The 10,626-nt window shown below is 43.3% G+C and overlaps 1 protein-coding gene across 1 annotated transcript; it reads left to right on the top strand.

Annotated features, from left to right (window-relative positions):
* The first annotated feature begins 424 nt into the window (after positions 1 to 424).
* On the top strand, positions 425 to 9,746 carry LOC306779439 (pannexin-1-like). Its single transcript, XM_079271360.1, has 8 exons — positions 425 to 549; positions 2,304 to 2,524; positions 2,931 to 3,046; positions 3,668 to 3,855; positions 4,872 to 5,150; positions 5,258 to 5,480; positions 6,130 to 6,385; positions 7,771 to 9,746. The coding sequence occupies exons 2-8, from the start codon at positions 2,344 to 2,346 to the stop codon at positions 7,854 to 7,856; spliced, it is 1,329 nt and encodes a 442-aa protein (XP_079127486.1). The 5' UTR covers positions 425 to 549; positions 2,304 to 2,343; the 3' UTR covers positions 7,857 to 9,746.
* Positions 9,747 to 10,626: the final 880 nt, after the last annotated feature.

Below are 10,626 nucleotides of genomic sequence, written 5' to 3'. Positions count from 1 at the left end.
GAAGGCATCACTAATTACTATCCAGTAATACAATACATATTATTCTAAAAGGGACCATTCTGCATAATAAGCACTTTTACTTTTGGCACTTTAAGTATAGTTTGATGCTGATACTTGTGTACTTTTACTTAAGATTGTAAATGGGGCAACATTTAATTGTAACACATCATTTTTTACACCGTTATATTAATATTTGACCTAAGTGGACGATGAATAGTTCTTCCGCCACCGTCCATTGGGAATGAACCTTCAAAAAACAAACAATAGCGTGGTCTCGAATGTACGTACTCGATTGCCCAAAACAAACTCACGAGCTCCATTTGAAGGCAGCATTGAAAATGGAAAATCGCTGCTGTGGATTTGCACTTGAAGGCATCAGTTTTTTAAGGGGGCCGGAAGAAGTTTTTTGTCTCACAGGAAGAAGACTGAATTGAGCTTTTCGAGGTGTCTCGTTGTTGAACGTCTAGTCTGCCACATCGTTAGTTAACTTTCCCGCTGAAGAAGTTGTGTAGAATTGACACATACAAGTTGGCGGGAGCAGGTCGGTAGGTAAGTTCATCATCCGGTTTTACGGTGAATACAAACGAGCTAAATGAATGAGCGCTAGTTTGTTATGAGAACCACCGGTGAGTGTTAAGTTACTGCTTTAACTGAAGTCATGCTGAAGTCTGTTTATCCCGCTCATAGCGAACGTTAGTTAATTAAATAACGTGCTCAAAGCTAACCTAGGTTCCAAATTATTATTTTTTTGTTGCTGAAAAATGTAATGAATAAAAGTGACTATGAAATGCTACTATACACTGCAAAACATGATGTTGTGGGCAGACAGTCATGAGTTGTTTTTGATAGAGAAGCGCACATGTTTCACCACTTTTTAACCTCAAAAGCAGCCAGAGCTGCATCACATTACTGATGATGGCTGACCGTCTGGACAACATCACACAAGGCGAACAGCCACAGGTCTATTGTGTCTGCACGTTTAAGATAACTGCGAATACATCACGCTGAGATTCAACTACTGTTGTTAACTGCAGCTTCAAGTTCTAATAGGACGAAGGAAAGAAGCCAGGAATCAAATGAGGTTATCAGATTTTCAAGAAATATCTATCATTAAAATTGCAACAACAAAAAAAGTGAAGTGAAACACTTCACTTTTCGCTGCACGTGCATTGCCTGGACAAAATGCACATGACCCTAGAATGATCATGCATGAGAGACATGGTAAATGAGGAAATGTTAACAAAAGTGGAAGAGATTTGCCATTGTTGAATTTCTAACATATTAAGAATATAAATAAAAGATTAGGATGAATATATATAGACACGTGTGGCTCTCACTTCGAGGCTATTAAAGCAGCCATCGTCACAAAGTTAGTGAACATCGTAACCATCAAAGTAATGCTGCTTTCATTAAGGCTGAAGGGTGTCACAGTGTGGGGAAGTAGGCAGCAGTGTGGTATCATAATCTGTGGTTGTCTACTGTGCGTTACCTCAAATCACCACAGGCTGTTTACCAGACACCTTGATTTGCATTCCACAAATTCAATTTCCCTAACCAGCCAGAAGGCAGAGAGCTTAAGACTGTGTGGCAGGAGGATTAGCACAGTATAACGTATCCCCACCTTTCATATTGTAAGGTAGCGTGGGCGAGTACTTCTACAACTACTACTTCTGACATCAATACTTCTGAAATATGCGTTTATATTTATAAGATGCTCTCGGGTGAAAGGAATGTATTCCCGATCAGTTCCAGACCTAATTTTAAGTAAATTCACAGGTTCATTCGTACTCAACTTGTCAATCTTCCTAAATGTCTTACTTGCAGAGGTTAATTATCAAAATGATTTAGGGCTGTCAAATTATAGCGCGTCTTCTCGCACCGGACAAAACAATTGTTCCTCTACAAAATGTTTCGAAAGAGTCTGTAAAGACCGTTTAATTGCTGTTTTGGTTGTTTTCCTCAAGTATCGTTGCCAATGTACACACACACACACAGGCACTCATAAACATCTGCACACACTGTTTTCTTTTGGTTGTTGATAATGTATTGTTATTGTGTTATTCTATATCTGGTTCAAATACTTTGCTATCAATAGGATGTCGTCCTAACTTATGTGTATTCATTTGAACATTATTTAGGTGGAAACAAGCGCAGTGTGTTGTCTGCCTCCGCCTGCACCGTGATTATTATTCGTTGGTGTATTTTACATTGTGCAAATGAAATAATCTAAAACTGAAAGGAATCATTTAAATATCATACGCAGAATGAATATCTGAAGTGCTTCCTAATGTTTGTGTGGGCAGGTGTTATTGATGCGCCGCTGGTTAACAGAAGAGCGGTGAGATGGCCATCGCCCACGTGGCCACGGAGTACGTGTTCAGCGATTTCCTGCTGAAGGACCCCAACAATGCCCGGTACCGCAACGTCCGGACGGAGCTGGCCTTGGACAAGATGGTGACCTGCGTGGCGGTGGGCCTGCCCCTTCTCCTCATCTCTCTGGCCTTCGCTCAAGAGGTTTCGGTCGGTGAGTGGGGGGGCTGGAGTCGAGACCTACCAAGTCCGTTTTCGTGATCAAGATCCGGGGTCAAGTCTAGGTCCAGTCCAGAGGCTTATTTCAAAGCTTCACGGTAGTTTCAGGTTAGGCTGATCGTAGCCTGGTCATGTTGGACGGCACAGCTGCAGGTGCTCTAGATTAAAGCACAGAGCAGATATCCTGAAGAAAAACAAACATCTTACTCCATCATTACATGAACTTTGAACCTTTTTAAATACATTTAAGAGGTTCAAAAACCTCTTAAAATCCAGCATTTTCAAACAGACGAACAACCTGATCTGTTTTTCTTGAGAGAAGTCTGTAGATTAAAATGTTAAAATAATAATGATAGAAAAAAACCAACTACTGTGCTTCATTTCTTCCTCTGGTGTCTTAGGTACCCAGATGAGCTGTTTCGCTCCAAGCAACTTCTCCTGGAGGCAGGCCGCTTATGTGGACTCGTACTGCTGGGCGTCCGTACACACACACACTCTACCTCTGTGGCTGCACAAGGTAGGTACACACACAGTTAGAGTTGCTAAACTATGTGTGATTGTTAGACAATAGATTATGACATTTCAATTCTGCCCAGGCGGCTTCTTGTTTAGTGATTTTTAAGGGCGCGGTTGAGGATATCTTTATGAAGTTGTTTTTGGCCTTAAGGCGTTGTTAGGCGTGCGTCTCCTTACATTCTTAAAAAGGAACAGCACAGCTAAGTAAAGTGCACACACACAGTAAAGTGGAAGATCATTTACAGCTTGGTATCCTCTCCAGCTCGGGACATATTTCAGATAAAATATTTTATTGCACGTTTAAATGAGCAGAGCGCTGCTTTCGCTTTCACATTATGCTACATTCCTGCTCATGTACAAATCTTTGCATCAAAATAAGACTCAGAATAAGGCTCTTCTTCACCTGAATTAAGATCATTTTCGTTTGTCTGTCTGCTCTCTGTTAAAACTTATCAACTTTGTAACAATCGTCCCATATCAGCTAAAGACAGAACAGTGAGTCCTGTGCTTTGGTGTGGACTCGGACAGCTGTTTGCCTGAGTTTGCATCTCTTCTATCCACCGTTGTACGAGCAGGAATGTCATTGCCTAGAATGTGATTTGTTACTTACTCTCCTCTCCAGTTCTTTCCCTACATTCTGCTGCTGGTGGCCGTGCTGATGTACACGCCGGCGTTGTTCTGGAGATTTTCCGCGGCGCCCCTCCTGCAGTCAGACCTGGGCTTCATCATGGAGGAGCTTGACCGGAGCTACAACTGTGCCGTCACTCTAGCCAAAAGCATGGACACCTCAGGACTGATCACCCTAGACGGGTACGGGGGGGGGGGGGGCCTGCAACACCAACTTATTACATGCAATTCTCTTGAAATCAATCCTGGACTCGACCCAACTTGTTGACAGAAGCGCATGCACACACACAACTTTAAAAAATGCAGGGTATTTCGTACACTACTGATTATTTAAATGTCACCACACTGGGACGGTGTTAGGCCTTCTGCCCACTGGTGAACTGTTCCAAAAGGTTTCTGGTATTTTGTGTATTGGCTAGTATGTGTTTACTGGACTTTACAGATAGATAACGCCCCTCAAATATGCAGATGAGAAGAAGATCCTCAGAGTTTAATCCCGGATATAAAATCGGACTCATAAAGACTGCACTACAAGAGGGAACTACGGTTAGAATTCGAGCTGATATGTTTGTTAATGATTTGCAGAGACATGGACTTCTGAGGAGGAGGAAATATGAACTTTTGCTTCCTTTTTAAAGATGCTCCATTTCTCTTGGTCTTGCCATAGTTCTGTTGGGATCTGGCAGGAGCGTGTTTGAAGAATGTGATTCTTCCTTCTGCAGGTTAGAGTTGGTGGAGTACAGGGCAAGTTATCCTCTTCTCCTTCGGATCCAAAACAGTCTATTGTTGATCCAGAGAATTTAAAACCAGTCCTAGGTTTTCTTTAAAGCATCAATAATGTTTGCGCCCCCTTGAATGCAAATCGAATCGTGTGGGATGTCCCAGAGCTGTAGGTAGTGCAGATTGTTATCGTCTGACGTCAGGGCCGTAGCACAGGGAGCCCCTGTGGTGCCTGTGGCCCTCGTCCAATGAGACCCCAGTGTTTGGTTTGGACCAAAAATCACACACAGGTGAGATTTAACGCCTCGTGGGGTTTGGTGTGATTAAACTCAAATCAGGCTGTTGAACTGCCAGGTAGGCCCAACTCCATTTGTTCCAACCACATAATGAAGTCCCAACAGTTCTTAAGTTAATCAATGAAAGCGCTTCATCATCCTCCACTGTGCGCTCTCTCTCTCTCCTGTGTTCTCTGGACCCAGCGACCCCACCGAGGGCTGTTTCAAGTACCCGCTGGTGGAGAAGTTTCTGATGACCAAGCGTGGCTCGCAGTCGATGCTGCTGCACTACCTGCTGTGTCGCGGCCTGACTCTGGTCACCCTGCTGTGCGCCTGCGTGTACTTGGGCTACTACCTCCGCCTGGCCTCAGTCACCGACGAGTTCAGCTGCGAGCTGCGTGTCGGCCTGCTCGCCTCCGACCCGAGCGTCCCCGAAAAGGTGCACTGCAAGCTTATCGCCGTGGGGGTCTTCTCTTTGCTGAGGTATGTGTCGTTGGTTATGACTGAATGTTTGGATTTGAGGTGATTTTTTTAAAATTATTTTTTATGATGGTAGAGAAACTCCTCGTCATACCTCCTCTCCCCTCCAGCCTCGTCAACCTGGTCATGTTCATTGCGCTGATTCCCGCGGTGATCTTTGCCGCCGCCCGTCCCCTCTTCTGCACCGGACACGCCCGCTTCCTGGAAACCTACCAATCGCTGCCCACCGTGAGCGTCCTACCCAACCCCGCCAACCAATGGGACGATCTCTCTCTGTATCTGCTCTTCCTGGAGGAGAACGTCAGCGAACTGAAGTCCTACAAGTACATCAAGGTGCTGCTCGCATGTGTGGTGTGTTTGTGTGCCAGTGTCCAGGGCCAAATCCTCTTCATTTACCATTTAGGTCACTTGTATTACTGGCCGTTGTTTTATTTCAGTGTCAGAACTCTAAGAAATGTGTGCTCCATATGGTGACGTCAAAAATCCCTACATTGAAGCAAACATACTCTGTGTTCCAAAGAAACAGTACGTCCAAAAACATACTATGTCAAAAGCAGGATGTTCTACTACATCTGGTTGCATTTTGCAACATGCATGCTATTCTGGCCGTCAATGTTTTGCACAGCAGGTATAAGAGGAAGAGGGTGAAAGTTCAAGGTGCCATGTTTTAAGGAAGTAGTATGACCCGATTGAATGTGTACTGCATGCAACAGTACACCCTTACAACCTTGTAAGGGTGGCTGCAGGAACAAAAAGTACGCAATTTGGAACGCAGCTATAGTGTCTCCGACATGTGCATTGCTGTCTTAACAATCCCACAATGCACTGGGTCACATCTTAGACTTGTGAAATTAGTGTCAGAAACGTCTTGTTATTTTCTGGGTTCCCACCAGTTTTGATTTTTGATCAAAATCTTATTTTGTTGCCAGGCTACATCCTCTTTCTATTTCTTTAAATGTCCAACATTGTTTTCTGACTGCAGGTGTTGGAGTTGTTGAGGAGACGAGGCGAACGCTACGGAGAGAACTTTGATGCCATGAGTCTGCTGCAGACTCTCTACCTGGTGAAGATGGACAGTGTGGATGGGAGGAAACCCGCCGGTGCTGCGGGGAAACAGGATCAAGTGAAGACTAATGTGGCGGAGTCCGCCGGCAGCCCCACAGCGGCTAAGAACAGCTGCAGAAGTCCGAACTCGGCTGCAGGAAACAAAGACAGCAAGACAGAAACGGAGATGAGAGGTGAGGTCAGGTGTCCAATGACGGATTTGAAACTCTCTGCTGTTGATCAGCATAGTTCTGTCATTAGTGATGGTCTGAAATTCAGTTTGGACTGTGGATAGAGACGTGCACCAATCATGGTTCATATTTTTACTTTTTGTTTGAAGGACCTGCTGAGGGAAGGGTGAGAAATGATTTTGCGTGCCTTTACCCAGAATACAAACAGTAGGGGTGTAACAATACACGTATTCATCTTAAATCGTTCGGTACTAGGCTCACGGTTCGGTACGCATTACGAACCGAACAATACGTTTGAATAATACTATTCCATTTGGAAAATGCAGAAGCTTAAAGTGTGGGAAATATAATGTTCTCTCGGTGGAGCCACTGCGCTCAACATGGCAACGTAACAGACAACGTGCTGTCTGACACGCCCACCACGGAAGAGCATCTACCTTGGTGAGGGCACATTTGTTCTGGGAGGTGCGCTGTGCTGAACTAGCTTAGCAGGAAAACCAACAGCAGCACACGCGCTACAAACTCTCCCCGCAGCGTTTAGGTAGCTACTCCTGACCGATTCAAACAGGGCTAAAGGTATATTTATAGCCGCGGATCTGAGACCCTCCTCTGGAGTAGAAAACCAGAACATGCTTAATGCTATTGAGCCCAGTGACACTACTCCTTCACGAGCCCATTTCTCCAGACCATAATTCCTGCTTTGTAAAAGAAAACAAAAGCCCAAACAGAGAATCTAATGTCCGAAGCTCCCGCTGTTGCTCTGACAACAGACGGCCGGACGTCCCGGCCTACACAAAGCTAGCTGACTGTAACGACACAAACTGTCATTAATCCAGCGTCTCAGAAAGCATCGGCAGTGCAGCGGATCTCTGGCCTCCTCCAAAGATCAGAGAGAGTGACCTTCTTTCACAGAAGCACAACAGCAGCCCATGCGTTAAAGACAAAACAGGAGTTGCTGCAGCTTCCTGTATGCAAATGAATCCATCATTGTTCAAAGTAAAACAAGAACATACTTTATGATGGCATTTCTGCTTTTTTGCTGTATTGAACCGTGCCGTACCGAACCGTGGCACCATTGTATTGAACCGAACCGAGAATTATGTGAACTGTTACACCCCTAACAAACAGTAACGATTGACAGCACATGTAACAAAATAAAGTTTTACGTTGAGGGTTCAGTTCCAGTTGGGATCAGAGATGATTTGGATTTTCGGAAAAAGAAATGGGCAGTATCTAGTATCTATATTCTTTTGTTGTTTCATTTGTAGGTTTTGGAAGAGTCACAAGCTTATTGGCTTTCTCAGAAAGGTCGAGGCTAATGTAGTCGATTTCTGTACACAAAATCACAAATAGATCCGTAACACGTCAAATTATTGCTGTATTTTCAGAGCTCACCTCGTTGCTGCCAGGAAACAGCGACGTAACGGGCCGCAAAATCAGTGCGGGAGAGACTCTCCGGCAGCAAGCAGTGTGACCAGCTGCTGGAGAGCTGGACAGAGTGTGTGTGTGTGGGGGGGAAATAACTTCACCGCCATCCCACGGTACGTTCACAACTTCCGGCATTCCCGTCCTGATGGAGGGATACAAAAATGGGATGGGAGATTGAAGCACCATCATCATCGAAGTTCAAACTTTTTAGTCCTTTTCTTTTAATGATGTGTGTTCTTTGTTTTGTTTTTTGAGTGGTTGAGAGGCAGATTTTTTTTTTTTGTCTAGCAGCTCGAAAATAAAAAGGAGGGAGTGAGCAAGTAAGTTTATACACACTGGAAGGCGACACTCATCTTGGTACAGATTTCAGGAATCGTTGAGTATGTTTACCTGCACACTAATATTCTATTATTAATATTTCAAATTTGATACGGGCCATGTAAACAACATATTCAGTTTGAATATTCCGAATAAGTTATTATTTTAAATGTGCCATTTTCTGATTAAGACTGCAGATATTATTCATGTTTTAGGAGCATTGTTAGGACATGTATGGAGCACATTCACATGTGCGTCTTAATTGACACACGTCCTCTTGCCTGTTGACCGCAGCTCTGTGCGTTGAACACAAACCAACTGGCCAATCACTGGGCCAGAGACGATGACAAACCTGCAGCACGGTGACCACGAGGGTACAGCATGGGAGCAACATGTTGGGAAACCGCTGCATGTAAATAAAAATGAATGGAATATTCATTTCCATTCGCCGTGTCAGCTCAGTAGATATATTGTCTTATTAGGAATAAAGGACTGAATATTTTCTTCATGTTAACGTAGTTGTCAAACCATGGACTAATCCCAATTTATTTTTGAGCAATTGGTGAAAACACTGCAGTGCTAAAATGCAGCTGTTCTGCTCTATGAATTATGGGATATATGATGTCATCAGACTGACTGAATCTACAGTAAAGAAGACAAATTCTTAAAGACTATTTGGCAGGATGTGATACACATTTATCAGGGATGTAGGTTTCTTTTTGAGTTTTCTTTTCCTGATCCCTAGAACTGAACAAGTTGAGCGCACACTGGATATGTTCTCTGTGAATATTTAAAGTAAAAGCAGTAAAGGTTGTTTAAGGTTAGGCAGGTTAAATTGTGACGATTTTAACAGTTTTTATTATTTAGAAAGTGTCCTAAAACGGACACCATGTGACAATTTCAACTAGACATTTTCAAATTGCATTCATGTGGTTTTCTTCAATGTATGTATTTGCCATCATGGGAGAATGTATTTTTATTGAGATTATCAATTACATTTCAAGACCCAGTCATGGCTGTAAAGGGGAATAGCACTCTGTCTGGAAAGTCATACCACGAGGCTCTGCTGAAACGTCAACCTGTGCTCAAACATGTCACATTGGGGTTGTGGGTGTTTAGTTCTCTGCTCTATATTCAGAGGAGTGGTCTCAGTTTTTGCAGTCATTGATTGGATTATCCATATAAGGTGTTTAAACATGTGGTACAAATGCAGGACGCTTTTATTGAATGTGACCTATCGTTTATTTTGCCCCAACAAATATGGTACAAGGCTTTATTGCTTAATGTTTAACAAATGCATGATTTCTCAGAAATGTAACGGCACATCACTGGTAGTAATAATAATAATAATAATAACTGTTTACGGTTGAATCATTTGTCAAGAGTTTACGGTCTTTATGGAGTTCAGTTCTCTCAACCTGGAAGTAAACTCATTGTGCTGTTTGAATCTCAGGGGTAAAAAAGGTCTCAACATCGCACGTGATTGTCAGTGTTTATGACTTCTTCCACTGCCTGTAAATACGCACTGCACTAAGTGGAGCATTTGAAGATCTCGCCTTTACTCAATGCATTAGTGTATGTTTAACAACTGATCTGCTGCGGTCCCATGTCTGCAGTGGGCCACTTTATGAACGTAAAGTCTTTGAAGAAACTGATGTTTGTGTGTCGTGTTGTTTCTAGTGTTCAATTTCTGAGGTGACATTTTGATGTTTGGAGGTGCTGTTGGTCATGTTTGAGAAGGCTTCTGATTATTATACTCGTAGGATTGCCTGCAGTCTGAGACAAATACAGTAGATATAAGGTTTGGCGCTACCGCCAGGCTGAACCGTAAATGTTGATTTCTCTCCCGGTTTTAAATTTCAGAGCCCAGCCATGCAAGTAATCTTCATATATAAATAAATAAATGGGGTAAAAGCACTCATGAAGCATAGCCCCTACTTTTAAGAGGTAGATGAGCTCAGTGTAGACATTAGTGTAGTCACAGCAGTGGGTTACCTGATTAAAACAGGAGATGGAGCCACTTCTCCTCGCCAGAGACAGCGTTTCTCTCCTGGGTGTCAGATGAAGATGCTCCACATGTAAAGCCTGGACTGGAGAGACACTTAATCTAGGTGGGTTGAATGCAAAGCAGTGATTATTTCCAACAATCAGTTAGTAAAGACAGACTAACTAAAGGTAAAACTTCTTTAAGCAGCCTCGTCGGAATGGGGTCTAACACAGGTAGATGGTTTAGATGTAGATATATTGTCAAAAGTCAGCTGGTGAAGGTGGATACGAGAAAGCAGTCTCGCAACACAACAGGTTTTACAGCTGTAGGAATAGGAATGCTGAAGAGAATCCTGGGGTTGTTCTTATTGTTCTGTATTAATGAGTTATAGGCTGCCTGGCATCACGGAGGGCCTTCTTATATGTTTTAAGACCGTCATACCAGACGATCCGAGATTCTTCCAAATTGATTGAACGCATATCTTTTCAAGTTTTCATCTGGCTACCACCAC

This window comes from Melanostigma gelatinosum (assembly GCF_949748355.1).
Source record: "Melanostigma gelatinosum genome assembly, chromosome: 7".
Taxonomy (NCBI): domain Eukaryota; kingdom Metazoa; phylum Chordata; class Actinopteri; order Perciformes; family Zoarcidae; genus Melanostigma; species Melanostigma gelatinosum.
The sequence above is the reverse complement of the archived record's forward strand: the minus strand, read 5'-3'. Positions and strand labels throughout refer to the sequence as shown.